This window comes from Phyllostomus discolor, chromosome 11 (genome assembly GCF_004126475.2).
Source record: "Phyllostomus discolor isolate MPI-MPIP mPhyDis1 chromosome 11, mPhyDis1.pri.v3, whole genome shotgun sequence".
Lineage (NCBI taxonomy): Eukaryota > Metazoa > Chordata > Mammalia > Chiroptera > Phyllostomidae > Phyllostomus > Phyllostomus discolor.
This window is the reverse complement of record NC_040913.2, coordinates 4476751-4491106: the sequence shown is the minus strand read 5'-3', so window position 1 is coordinate 4491106 and position 14356 is coordinate 4476751. Positions and strand designations below refer to the sequence as shown.

Genomic DNA, 14356 nt, shown 5'->3' with positions numbered 1-14356 from the left:
GAGTCTGTGTCATTGGGAATGTGTCTAATTTCGTGTCAAGCTGGGCCTACTGGCTGTAGATTACTCTTAAGACGACTCCTTTTAGGATGGTGTTTCTCCAACCCTGAAGTGCATACACATTACCTGGGGGTCTTATTAACATGTAGATTCTGGTTTCGGGGGTCTGGGTGGGGGTGAGGCTGCGTTTCTAATCAGCTTCTCGGGGCCCCTGGCCCGGAACGGCACTCGGAGCAGAAGGGTGGGGGCACCCGGGACTCGGACGGGGGCACCGGGGACCGCCAGGTCCAGAAAGGCCTGCTGCTGAGTCATGGGTTTCCATGTTGGAGCGCCGATAGCTTTGGAGTTAAATATTTGCGTGCGTCCTAACCCTCTTGATACACGACAGCTCCGTATTAACCGAGACGCCTGTATGAATGGAACGTCCCAATTTTGACGAACCTGATAACCTAAATATTAACGCCATGTTGGCGCCTGTCCCTGAGTTAATGATGAGAGAGTGGGTGTTGGCTAGGCTACCTACATTTTTGTGCCCTGCGCTGCGTGGGTTAGTACATACATGGAGACCGCAGACATGAGAAGACACACAGCTTTTTTTTTGTCACGCATGTATGCATGCACAGGCTTCAGTGGCTGACTGTCTTTCAGGAGGGAAGGGGGGGATGCTGGGTAAAGAGCAGTTTCTGGCAGGGGGGAGGAGGAGGGGGGAGGGCGGGGTTACAAAGTTACAGGAACTTTGTTAGGAAACCATCCGGGACCAGATTTCACAAGAGGGTCAGTCCAGGCTGCTGACTTGTTCTGCTTGACAGTTCTGGTTTCTGATCGTGAGGCCGGCAGGGAGGTGCTGGGCAAAACAATGTCCAGTTCACCCAGAGAGCACTGGCCAGCGTTTCATCCACGTGGCCAAGAGTGAGAACAGAGCTTCTGCCAATCCTCCCTTCAGAGCTAATCCCCCCTGAGCTCCCACACTCGATTCACCACTTCGTTACAACATCGATCACGTGGTTTTTATTGCACCGTGTACGCGTGCACCCACACTATCTTGCTGGATTCACCTGCTTCTTTAGACATAAAGTGGAGAAGTTGAAATCAGCCCCAGGGTCTCTCCCAGTCCAGGGTCCTCTGGCAAATAATTTGAGGAAACAAGAGGAGGATCTGTGTTTTGCTATCCAACGTTCAATACCTTTGCTAGAACGGAAACTTGGCAAGTACCTACCAAATTCAAACGAACATCTTGTGCACAGGAAGTGGGTATAATATTACTGTGGCCTTGTGTGCTGAGGCAAACTATTTCAACAGCTTAAATATTTATAAGCCACTGGTTAAATACCGTTGGGCTGGCCTGTACGGGAGAACACTATGCAGCTGTTGAAAAGATCGGGGTGGGTCTACACGCACCAATGTGGGACAATCTTCAAGGTACAAGTGAAAAACTGAGCCACAGAATGCTGTGTCTAGTCGTAAGTTTGTAACGTGGTTTGTAGTAACAAAGGTGTCACGGGTGCAGGGAATATTTCTAGGAGGATACAGAAGAAATGGGAACAGTAGCTGGTGGACTGGCACAGAGGCGGCAGTGGGTGAATGGAGTGGCATTTAGAGAGTTAGACTGTATCTGTGTGTCACTACCCCTGCCCACCACGGGCAGTGCACGTGGCTGAGACGACGGGCTCACAAACGGCCTCCGTGCGCTGGCTGAGTGAGCCGGCTTCAGAGCATGCCCCTGGACACGGGGGCACAAAGCTGGCCTGCTTGCCATTGTAGACCCATGGGGACAATTTTAATTTCCAACTACTTAAAAGGTAACAATATGCTCTAAATTTAGAAAAGTGATCTTGCTGAGGTCGCTGTATCCCTTCCTCCTTCTCTGCCCCAGGGGAGCCTGGGTTCTCCTCCCAGAGCTCTGGGTCCACCGCCCTGACCCCGTCCGGCAGGCCTGTCCATGCAGCCTCGTACGAAAGCACTCCATGCCGGTAACTGCTGGAGGTGCAGGAAGGTGGCTGCCTGCCTGCTCCGTGGAGAAGCTGCAGGGACGTCCTGCCCGGGAATGAACCGTTACCCAAACGCTGCTGCTAGTGCAGCCGGGACACAGCTTACGTGCAGCTTCCAGCAGCCGTGCAGGTGCGTGGCACCTCACTGTCAGGGTGTGCCCACACTGGACAGATGCCCTTCTGTCACAGCTGGCCCCCCGAGCAGGAGCCACCGCAGCAGGACACCTCAGCACACCCCCTCCCCTCTGTCTGCCAAAGTGAGGCCCCTCCAGGTGAGTGAGGAGACCCCCCCAAGCACTGCCCACCTAAAAGATTCCTTCTCAAACGTCCCGAGAAGCTGTTTTGTGTCTGCCCCCAAAGCTGGCTTTTGTTCACGACCGGGTTCAGTGTGTTCCTGAGACCTTGTGTCCCGGCCCTCCTTTTAGACCCCGCTTTGTCAAACTCTCGCCGATGTACTTCGTTTTCAGCCAAAGTGTTTCTCAGCCCGTCCCCTCGGTGATCAGCTGCAGCCTCACCCTGCCCTCGGCGATCACGTACCCCGCCTGTCGGTTCCTTTGTTTCACGCGTTTCCCGGCCAGACCAGCAGAGGGCAGCGCAGGCACAGCCCCTCCCCCCCGCCCCCCCACTCTGCACTCCGCCCAGCACTGCGCCAGGCACTCACTCGGGGCATGCGGGCTGAAGGGATCAATGAGCCACAGAACCGCCACGGGACATCCAGTCTCAGGAACATTTTATTGGGACAGATTCCGGGCATTAAGGCAGTAACACTCTTCTTGGAGGCAGACGGGGAGACTCTCCCGAGGCCACGGTGAGTGCGGCGTGAGACGAGGCCAACCTCCTCGCATCCCTACGCCAGGGACGTGACTGGCTTCCTTCTGGGCCCCCGGGAGCAGGCCCCAGGGTGACTCGCTGCAATGGCTTTGAAAGGCGGCCAAGCTCCACGACGCACCCCCAGCCCCTCTGAGACGACACCTTTTGGGTGAGCCCTCTGAGAACTACGGAGAGTCTAGTGTTGGTCCACAACCTTCTGTTCCCTGTAGGTTTTCATGGAAAGTGTGCAGTCTAGGAGGTCTGCGGCACCTTGGGCTTTATTTGGGAATTCTTTAAATATCCAGTAAAATAGCTCCTTGTAAAGCAACTCAGCCAGTGCTTATCCAGTTTGACATCGGCTAGGTATGGCTAGGTAAGTGTGTGGCCGTGTGGGGTGGGGTGGGGTCCCGTGGGGGCCCCGCTAGTTGGCATACATTGCCCCCCGGGAGGCCGGGGGTGGCGACAGGCTTCTACAGTACCAGGAAGAGTAAACACTGATAATACGGCCCGGCAGCAGTCAGACCCGCTAAGACTGAGAGTGCGTGAAAGCAGGGCAGGACTGCCCCCGCTCACCAAGGTCTAGGTCCAAGTTGGCAGGGCTCAGTCCCTGGGGAGGCGGCGGCACCAAAGGACACAGGCTGTGTTATGGCCCCACGCTGCCCCCTGGTGGTGCGCTGCTCGACTGCCCCCTCCGTGGATCTAACCAAGAATCTACCTGAAGGCACAGTATGGGAGGTGTTAGAACTGGTCTGGGCTCCAGCCCGAGGGTGAACACCAGGGGGCTTCCTATTGGCTGAAAACAAAACAAAACAAAACACCAAAACTGATAACACATGGGACCCTAGTTCTGAGGAAAAGCTCTGATGAGGAGTGTCACTTCTCTGCAGGTTCCCGGAGGCTCCGCCTGGGACCCCAGGAGCCTGACTCATTTGCCAGAGGCTCCAAGTGGCCCGGAGACAAGCGTGGCCTGCGGAGGTGGGTCCTGGAGCAGGCGGAGCTCCGGCAGGCGGAGAGCCACGTCCTCGGGCGGGGGAGTGGAGGAGAAGGGGACGGGAAGGGAGGCTTGCCATGGATCAGCCGTCCGCCTCCACCGCCAAGCTTTAGGGTGGTGTGGTGCTCGCCCTAAGCCAGAAATGCACCCCCTCAGGCTGGCTGGGAAGACCACGTAACATGAGTAACAATGCAGCTTCTACGCTTGACTAATGGCAAGAAGCAGGGGTTTTTTGTTCCTATAGACTTCAAAAAAAGCAGTAAGTTCAATGGTAAAAAAATATTTGTGAGAGATTGGGTCTTTTGCAAAGAACGAAGCACTTGTTAAATATAGGCCAGGCTACCTGGACGAACAGATAATACCCTCTTTGGAATCCCGTGTGATAGCGCCACCCAGTGGAAAACGCTGGAATGGCTTCGGCTGTCTCCGTCCTTCCCGGGAGCCCCGGGTGCTGAGCGGCAGGCGGCAGGCAGGTGAGCCGCCTGCAGCCCCGCGCCGCCCCGCTGGGCCTCACACTCTCCTCATTCCTTTGCCCATGAGGCAGGCGAACACCGTCATGACCATTTTGGGGTTCACTTCCACCAGGTCTTCCGGAAGGGCGTACACTCGTGCTCCAATCTTCCGGGCCATCGAGATGGCGTACCTGCCAGCGAGAAGAGGGGAAGAATGAGGAGACGTCTCAGAGGCGTAGCTGCAGTCGCTCCACACGCAATTTGTGCCTGCGTGCTGCCTGCGACCCAGAGCTCAGCCCCGGCGTGGCCAGAGCCGGCCACGGGCACGCCCCCACGATCACGGGCCAATCTCGGCTCCATAAAGCCCCCGGCTCCACCAGACTTGCTGTCTGGCCTCCCCAGTGTGTCGCTCGTCCTCAGGGATCCCCCTGGCTCCTGCCACTTTGGATGCCGGCGCCACGGGGATCTTCTCGGGCTGCACGGTAGCAGAGAAAGACATCCCCCCGGAGCAGCAGGTGTGCAGGGAAAGGTGCGCAGAGGACAACTGCGAAAACCCAGTTACAAGGACAAACGAGGGGAAATGCGTCTGCAACACTTTCACTTGACACGGCGGTTAGTTTATTCCTTGTTCCATCTGCCCCTTGTGGGACCCGCAGGTGTGTCCAGTCAGGTGGCCAGGATGCTACAGCAGCCAGTTTTACACTGCACACACTGACCACAGCTGCACCTGCATGTCTCTGCTCTGTTTATAGTCACGGGAAGCTCATTTTTATCGGCTGTGACCTATTGTCAAACGAGCCTACACAGTCACTACCTGCCGGTTCTTCCGTTCACGTGGTTGGCTGTCTAGAACCTTCTCACAAGGGCGGCTCCAGAGCGTCTCCGCTGCACCCAAGACCCCATCCCCCCCCCCCTCCGCCCCCCGGCGCCCCCGACGTGACTTCCCTCTGACTCCAAGGAGCAAAGTCAGTTCTCAGGCTAAAGCAGTCCCCACTCTTCCTTCTCGCCCACTTCACCACCACTCCCTCTGTGTGAATTGTTAATGAAATGCAATGTATTTTCTATTATAAAATATAAAGGAAAAACTATTAAAATTTAAAAATAGAGCTCCAAAACTCACGCATCGTCTGGCTACCATGAGCATTTGTGAGGTTTGGGGTCGTTCCGCTGGCCTGTTTTTGAAGTGGTTTTGTATGCTGCCCTTACAGGACAGGGCTTCGGGGTCCTGGCCCCAGTGACTTGGAATCTTAGCAAAACCACCGAGTAATTGTAAGACCTGGGGCACGTTCCTTGAACCTAATCATATCCCTCTCGAACCTCTAGATTCAGGCTCTTTTCGAGGTCATTTACAAAACGTCCTGGGTCCCAGACCTGTTCTTCCCTCTGCGGGGGGCATTCTTACCTCCTTCACCTGCTCGCTCCTTCCCACCGGTCCCTGCGCTCCTTCGCAGCTGGGACGTCCCTTCCTTTGCAGGAGCCTCAGTTCCCTTCCCATCTCCTCCCGAGCGCCCCGCCCTCCGCCACCCACACCACCCGTGTCACACTCGGCCGTAACTGCCTTTGAATTACTCATCGTCTCTCCGCCAGACTGCGCTCCAGCACCAGTGCACCAGGAACACAGGTCCCCACTTTCCCAAGTGGGGGACAGAGAGAAGGGCACCACCATTGGGGTGTTTTGAACACACAGGGGCCGAGGGGCACTTCTCATTTGTTAACTCTGGGTCTGTGGTATGGATGGAACTGTGTCCCTTAAAAAAGAAGATATGGCCCTGGCTGGTGTGGCTCAGTGGATTGAGCACAGGTCTGCAAACCAAAGGGTCACCGGTTCGATTCCCAGTCAGGGCCCATGGCTGGGCTGTGGGCCAGGTCCCCAGTAGGGGGCGCACAAGAGGCAACCACACATTGATGGTTCTCTCCCTCTCTTTCTCCTTCCCCTCTCTCAAAAAATAAATAAAATGTTTACAAAGATGTAAAATCCCTATCCCCATTACCTCAGATTCTGACTGTGTTTGGTAGTAAGACTGTTGAAGATATAACTCGTTCAGATGAGGTCCTATGACTGGAGTCCTCACAAAGACAAGGGGAAGAGACGCAGACACACAAAGCCGGAGGGGACACAGCCGTGTGCCGTCACGGACACACAGGGAAGGAGGCCGGGTGAGGAGGGGACAGACACCGGAGGACGCGGCTCGCAGCCAAGGGCTGCCGGCCGAGGCCAGGAGGCAGGAGAGAGGCAGGGGGACGATTCTGCCTCACGGCCCTCAGAAGGGACCAGCACCGCTGACACCTTGATCTTGGACTTGTGCCCTCCACTCTGTGCGGGAGCACATTTCTGGGATGCCACCTCCTTCGGGTAACCTTGTTACGGCAGCCCTAGGAAAGGGCACGACCTCTCTAGAGTAGAGGTCAGCACACGTCCCACAAAGGACCAGACAGTAAATATTTCAGCCTGTGTGTTCTTTGCCACACTACCCTACACTGCTGTTGTAGCAGTACAGCAGATAAGTGTGTGTGTGTGTGTGTGTGTGTGTGTGTGTGCAAGATTGTGTTTCAATAAAACTTTATTTATAACAGAAGACAACAGGCCAACTCTGGCTCACAGACTATGGTTGTCTGCTGACCCTCAGTCTACACAGTAAAGCAAAGGGCAGCTGCTCTCAAGCTGGTGAAGACTCTGACCTTGAACTCTGCCCTGCTCATTCGTATCCATGGACATGCACAAAGAAGCTGTTTCTATTCGGGCCTGCCATGTACAGGCCTTCTCTGGGAGGTCTCCCAGAGATTATGATTAGTTCGTAGGTTTTATGAAAGCACAGGCTTATCAACCGGAAGAGCACGCTTGCTCTTGGCCGTGCCCCCTCTCACACCAGGAGACGTAACCGACCGCTGCACAACATCTAAAACAGTGGTGACGGGCCACATGCAGCGAGTCAAGTCCAGGAAAAGCATCTGTAGTGAAACTAAAGCGTTTGCACAAAAGCATGAGTGACACACATCACAGGCACCCAGGTTCCGGTCGGACCTTGCCCCACCCCCACCCCCGCCTTCAACCTCGGGCTCGTGTACGTACTTTGCGTTGTTGAGTTTCTCTTCGTCGTTCAGGTTTTCCGTCTTCAGGAGGTCGTAGTTAATGGAGCCCGGCTGGATGGCGTCAATGAGATCCAGGACGGGCAAGCTCGTGCTGATCTTCGGGTCCTGCAGAGAGAGAAGGGTGGGCTCCGTCAGTGTGGCCCGAGGTCGCCTCTGCTTCGCGCCAGAGCTGGGGGTGGGGGCACTGGCTCTTCCTCTTCCGCAGGAAATGGACACAGCTGGGCCTGGGGCCTGCCGCGCTGCTGCTGCTGCTGCTGCTATGCACCAGCTGTACCTGTTTACTTTCCAAATCTCTGGTGGTTCCTGCAGAGGAGCTGCCTCAGTCAGCAGGTAGGCAGGGGGAGGTTCTCAAACAGCGAGAGCACAAGAAAGCACGTGGAGAGAGAAAAGCAGAGAGCCTGCCACTGCTGGCATGAGCAGAGGAAGCGATGATGGGGTAGGAACACATCCAGCCCTGGCTGGCGTAGCTCAGTGGATTGAGCGCGGGCTGCGAACCCAAGTGTCACAGGTTCGATTCCCAGTTAGGGCACATGCCTGGGTTGCAGGCCACAGCCCCCAGCAGCTGCACATTGATGTTTCTCTCTCTCTTTCTCCCTCCCCTCTCTACAAATAAATAAATAAAATCTTTAAAAATAATAATAAAAATTAAAAAAATAAAGAAAACATCCAAAAAGGGAGACCAAAGACGCCGGGAAAAACCCTGCTCCCTTTGGGGGGATGCCCCCGGGGGGATGGGCAGGGACAGTGGTGAGGACTCAGTGGGCCAGGGGCTTCGGTCGGGGCTCACTTCTTGGGGACCTGGAGGAGAGAAGAGGATCCGCAGGTCCAGGGACACGGCGTTGGCAGTTGTGGGAAGCGATGCAGTGACAGTAACTAATATTTGCTGGGTCTCACAGTTCGCTCAGCACTTTTTTCTCACAACTGCAGGCTGAATTTTCTCCTCACAATCATTCTTTCCTTTCTTTTTTTTATTGAGTGTATTGGGGTGACACTGGTTAATAAAATTATATGGGTTTCAGGTGCAGCATCCTGTCATCCATCTTCTGTGCACTGTGCTGTGTGTTCACCGCCCCAGGTCAGGTCTCCTTCCGTCACCGTCTATCCTCCCCCTCCCCCTCTGGTCCTCAACACACTGTGGTCCGTGTCCTGGAGTTTCTTGTTTGGGGAGAGGGTTTGCTTAATCCCTCCCCTTTTTAAATAAGTGATCTCACTTTGCAGCACAGATGTGGGCATCTACATTGAATTCGCAGTGAGTAAAGGGAGTTTCCGAGGTTAAGGGACTGGCTGGTAAGTGGTGGAGCTGGGATTTGAACCCAGGCATTCGGACCCAAAATCCTGTGGCATCTGGAAACATTTTGACGGCCACGTGAGCACAGGCCAGCACAGGGCTGAGGGCCCCCGACCCCCCGCGAGCAGTGGGCGGGGCTTTACTAGCACGGGCGGGGCTTTACGAGCAGTGGGCGGGGCTTTACCTTGAAGCTAGAGATGGACGAGCCCTTTCCGGCCTCCCTCAGCGTGTCGTTGACCCAGCTGACGATGATGTCATCGTTCACCTTCTGCCCACCTCCGATTTCTTCCAGAATGTTCAGGGTGTACCTGAACGAAACCAAGAATGATTTCTGGAGACGAGTTGCTAAATGACTCAATATCCCAGAAGGCAGCCGGGGTGGAACACGTTCTTTCCCTTCCAGGTGTGTCACGAAAGACAGCCTGGGCGCCATTACGTCGCGGGGGAGAGCAATATGTATATATTTATACACATCGGTTCCCTGCACAATAATGTCAACTGTAGCTTTGGGGTCGGTAGACTGAGATGCGGGGCAGGGACCTCTTCCTAGGCGCCGCCATTGCCCCGGGCAGGGGGCGGAGCCAAATGAGACCAATGGGGCGGAGCCAAATGAGACCAATGGGGCGGAGCCAAATGAGACCAATGGGGCGGAGCCAAATGAGACCAATGGGGCGGAGCCAAATGAGACCAATGGGGCGGAGCCAAATGAGACCAATGGGGCGGAGCCAAATGAGATGCAGGGGAAGGAAAACAACGCAAAAGACTGGAACCAGTAACTTGAAGGAACCATAAAAAAAAAAAAGGAACAATTCCACGTTAGAATAATCCAAGTAGCCAACATAGTAAAATGCAGAGTTGGGCACAAATAACGCCCCTGGTTTTCATCACAAAATCCTAGGCATGGAATTCTGTAACCTAACCGTATCCCACCCAGGCACACCATATGATGTTTTCCGTGAAATGTCCAAATGAAAACTATAAATGATCACACCTATACTATTACCCTACCCACCACACTCAAGCAGGCGTATATATAGATATATATATATAAAGGGGAGGGGGGAGACAGGAAAAGAGAGAGAGAGAGAGAGAGAGAGTCTCCTATTGAAGTAGAAATATCAGGAATATGTCACCACGAAGGCCACTTTGAAGCAGAAAGCAAAGCCACTCTCCAGTCTGAGAGTAAGAATCACCTTCGATACTGTGACGGGAACTGGGTTTGTTTGGGAAACTTATTAAGAAGCATCAGGCTCTTCAAATTTCCTCCCCGTTCCCTCGGGCGACTCCGTCCGCCAGGGGGAGCTAGGGAACCGGGCGGAAGGCTCCAGAGGCGGCCGCGCAGTGCAGCAGGCTTGCTGGCCCCAAGGTCCAGGCTGGCCTGGCCGGAGGGGTCCAGTTACCCCGGACAGGCCTTCAGGGCTAGGGTTTCCGGTGCACCGCTCGCTCGCTCGGGAGCTCAAATGTCGGGGCCCTGAGTCCCGCCTGGAGGGAGGGCGGATGGAAAGGAGGTCACCCTCCCGGTGGCCGCCCACGCACTGAATCTGTCCGCTGTCCTCTCTTCCAGTCACTGCTTCCCCAGAAAACACAGCTCTCTGATTTTCCACCGGGGTTTCAAGTCGAACCTCCGACAGAGCGGGGATAACCCTGCTTCCGATGGGTTAGAGCGCCTCCTGCCGTCGTTGTGGGTGGGGAGGAACAGGCTCCTGCAACTTTGTGTGTGTGTACCTGTGTCTTTCGAAAGTACAGCCCTGGTCACTGACAGTGACCCTCCCTGGTCAATGGCAGCTGAGGCCCTTCCTCACTCAGCCCCAGTGTCTCTCTGTTCAGCACATCTCTGGTCTCTTAGTCCTTCCTCTCTTGCAAGCCTTGTCCCCAGCCCACCCACCCCCTGGTGGGTTTCCATCTCTCAGAAGCGCCAGCAGCTCCTCTAGCCACCCCCCCCCACCCCCGTGCACCCTCCATGGCTCAGCTCCAGCCTCGGGCAAAGGATTCCTCATTCTCTGAACAGTTCCCAGAATCATTTTCTGCCCCATGCCGTGTAGCCATCGTTATTGTAACATTCCCTTCCACCGGTTCCGTCGCCCAGACTTCTGCGGGAGCTGACGTGCGTGTCTCCGTCTGTCTGCATGTCCTACCAAATCTGCTATCTGTGGCGTTTCCAGGGGCTGGCAGAGCGCCTGGTATGCATTGGGCATCTGGCAAACGCAGGAGCGATGTGGTGGAGGAAATAAAAAGAATGAATTCCCCCAAAGAAGGCAAGGAGAAAGTCGAGTCATGCTTAACGGGGACCCAGACATGGGACCAAGCTGCCAAGGACAAAGGAGGCCGAAGGGGGTGAGTCCCAGGTCAAGTTTCAACATATCCCCAGTTTGCACAAAGGCCTTGGTGTCGATCTGTTCTCAGTGTGATGTTTTATGGCGTCACTGGCTTCCTGTTTCTCAATCATTAGCCCGTGTGCTAAGTTCTCGGCATCGATAACATACGGAAGCATTTCAGCCCGAAGTAAACACATTAGGGATGGTTGGTTAGCACTTGCTGCCCCGGGGCCCCTCTGTGTGCGGCCTGATGGAACACAGAGCTCACTTGTCCAGCAGCTGCGCTCCCCGCGGGCCCGCCCTGTTGCTGCTCCTGGTCCAGGGCCCCGGCCTGCTCTCCTGGCCCTCTCAGGAGGACAGATGCAGGGCTCCGACCTACTTCTGCAGGCAGGGAAGGAAACAGCACACGGGGAAGCTCACCTTTATACAGAAGTCTACCCATGAAATAACATGTTTAAAGAGCCACCACAGAACAGGGAGGTTTGAAAAGGTGCAGAAAGTCGTGGGGGCAGCTCGGTGAGTGCGTCCAGGGGTCTGAGAACAGCCCCTGGGGGGCACCCAGCTTGGTGAGCACAAGGTTGGCTTCCTGCCAGCTCAGGGGAGGTGCGGGGGGTTAAAACGGAAGCAGATACCTGCTTCTAAGCACACAGGTGTGCGTGGGTGCCCTCGGGGAGCTGCAGGAGTTATGCGTTTGCTTTCCTGCCTTCGGGAACTGGTTTTATTTATTTAACATTGGGACCAGGAGGGCAAATGGTAGTGCTTTGTTTTTTGAGGACCTATCCCAAGTTCACGGTCCCAGCCTGTTTGATCTGGGGACAATCCCCTTGTTGGCTTGAGTCTGACTGGCACCGCTGTCTGTGGCAGCCTGCTGGCTTCTGGCTTTTGTCCCCAAATGTATACGCACACTGTTTGCCAGCATTCCAACCTGAGAACTATTTCCAGGCCACTAACGGGAAAGGCATAAACAAGCATCTCAGTTACTCGTAGGGAAAAAAAAATGACACGCCACGGACCGCCCAGAGAAATGGCCGAAGTAGCACATCCGTGCCGTCCAACGACATAAATTCCCACTAGAACTGGCTGTAATTCCAATAGCTCTGTTACGTGGGGCACCGGAGGAAAGAGTCCTTCTGGTGGCATTCACATAATCATCACTCATTCCCCTGCCTTCGACAGTAATGGAGGGCTCGCCCCACTTTCTTCCACGCGCAATTCTCGCACAGCAAACACTCATGAGAAACAGGGCTCCTTCCCCAGGAGACCACAGCAGACCTTGTCAAGTGCACACCAGCCAGAAAGTACAACTTCAGACCGCCCTCCTATAAAAGTTCCATGACAGAGACCATATCACGAGGGGGTTTTCATGCATTATGAAATTCCAAAATAGAACCGAGTTGGACTGAGTGTTTTAATGATCCAAACAGAAAGTATCAAAGATTATTTTATATTCAAACGCATGAGGTCAATTTCACTTTTTGCAACGGAAAAGATTTTTGCTCTGGCTTTGGAAGCAGTCAGTCCCAAACCCAGCCTGTTAAGAAATAAAAACACACGTGAAAGACCATGGAGAACAATTCAGAAACAGTTTCTGGAAACGCACCGGGGCGAACAGCCCCCTGAAATGCACGGTGACGTTCTGGGTGCAGGCGCTAAAACCCAAGGCAGGGCTGAAGCTTCTCTAGCTGTGGAGCTTCCAGTGCCGGGCGGTTTTACGGCCCCTGACTCGACCTTCGACCTTCAAGGGTCCAGGTTAGAGATGGGTAATGGAGCACCGTGCTCGTGCTGGATGCATCGGCTTGTGGACTCTTGCGATCACTCCTGATTACCCTACAGCACGGGACATGCTGACACATCCCTCCACGCACCGTGGGAGTGTCAGGGTCTGCAGACGGTGGCCTGGGAGCACGGCTCCTGTGCCTGGGGACAGCGCACACTGTCGCCTTGTCAGGGACACGGTCCTGTGACAGGGGGCTCCTGGAGCCCCATCCCAGGCAGAAACAGGAGCTGAGTCGCACTGACAGGCTCTGCCTGTGTTGTTGAGACACCTGGCCAGAGCCACCAGCGTAAGGGGAGAAGCAAAGTGTTTAAGAGCACACTGTTTTATACTTATGGATTTACTTCCTACAAGTCTTCTAAAAATACTTTTGTGCCCCGAATCGCTTATTTTTCTTGCAGTTCCTTTTCTACATGTGTATCTTACTCTGTCCCGCTCTTGTGTAATTTAGGTGTCCCCCCCAGCGCTCACGCCAGTCGCGCTGACGGCCAGCTCTGAAAGGCGGCTACACGTTCTCCTCGTAAAGCAAGAGCAGAAACTTCCGCTTCCGGCCCTGACGGCGCGGAGGGGCCCGGCTTACCCTCCTGCCTTCAATACCTAAACGGAGCGGAAAACACGTGACACAGTGTTGTTCAGACACCGGGGAGCTGAAGGCGCAGAGCAGCAGTTCCGGAAAGACAGGAAACAAACGTGGTGACCCCCAGAACTATCCAGGTCAACTGCACAAAGCGTGTCCAGCCGGCAGTGCAAGCGCAGAGAACCCAAGCAGAGCAGGACGGGCCCCTGTGCTGCGGGGCGGGGTGGAGAAGGAGGGAGTCCAGCTGCCTGGAATCTGGGGAACGGACATGGGGGCAGAGGAAGCAGCCTGCAGAGCAGCAGGCCACGGGGGAGCTCCAGGGACCTTCAGCGGGTTCGCCTGTGTCGTTAGCCGAGAATGACTCAGGGCCCCCGGCGGAGGGAACTGCCAGGGGCTGGGGAAGGGACTGCCGGACGTGACCGGGCCGAATGGTTCTCGGAGCTCCCACAGGCCTAGGAGCAACCTGGTTCCCATCAGTAGGAGCGGGAGAACCCTGAGATACACGGCGCATCACGTATTGATCCAGATGATCTCAGAACTGGGATACAACATTACCTCGAGACTGATTAAGCCTTTGAGTAGCCCTCCAAAGGATCACCTGCACTGAAGTAGCCATGTGCATCCGGGTCTAAATTCAAGAGTATGTAAAGGACAGCAGAAACACCTGGCGTGCATCAGGGGGAAACTCATAATGTGTCCTGTACAACAAAAAAACCAGCAGGCAGGCAAAGAAGCTGGAAACTATGGTGCAGAATGAGGATAAAAATCAGTGAATGGAAACAGACCCAGAAATAACAGCGACTGTAATTCTATTCTATTTGTTCAAGAAGGGAGATGCCACCAAGAACTTTACACACAGAAGCTGTGATGTTTCGGGTAAACACACACACCCAGTGAGATCAGTGGGGGAGCAGACATCACGGGGGAGGGCAGGGAATTTGAATACCAAGCAATGGAAATCGCCCCGTATGCAGCACAGAGAAAAAAATATGAAACAGAGGAGAAAAATGAACACAGCTTCAGTGAACTCCGGGGCAACTTCAGAGGACCACATCTCGGGGTGCCTGCTGTCTC

At 54.8% G+C, this 14356-nt stretch overlaps 1 protein-coding gene across 5 annotated transcripts in view; it reads right to left on the bottom strand.

The window, feature by feature from the left end:
• Positions 1-2689: 2689 nt before the first annotated feature.
• Positions 2690-14356, bottom strand: part of LCP1 (lymphocyte cytosolic protein 1) — a 69997-nt gene continuing 58330 nt past the window's right edge. For all 5 annotated transcript variants that reach the window (XM_028527023.2, XM_036011210.1, XM_036011209.1 and 2 more), the window contains 3 exons: positions 8801-8924; positions 7309-7433; positions 2690-4429 (listed from right to left, as the gene is read on the bottom strand). In XM_028527023.2, the coding sequence (XP_028382824.1) occupies positions 4297-4429; positions 7309-7433; positions 8801-8924 (382 nt within the window). In that variant the 3' untranslated portion in view covers positions 2690-4296. The remainder of the gene's footprint in view (positions 4430-7308; positions 7434-8800; positions 8925-14356) is intronic.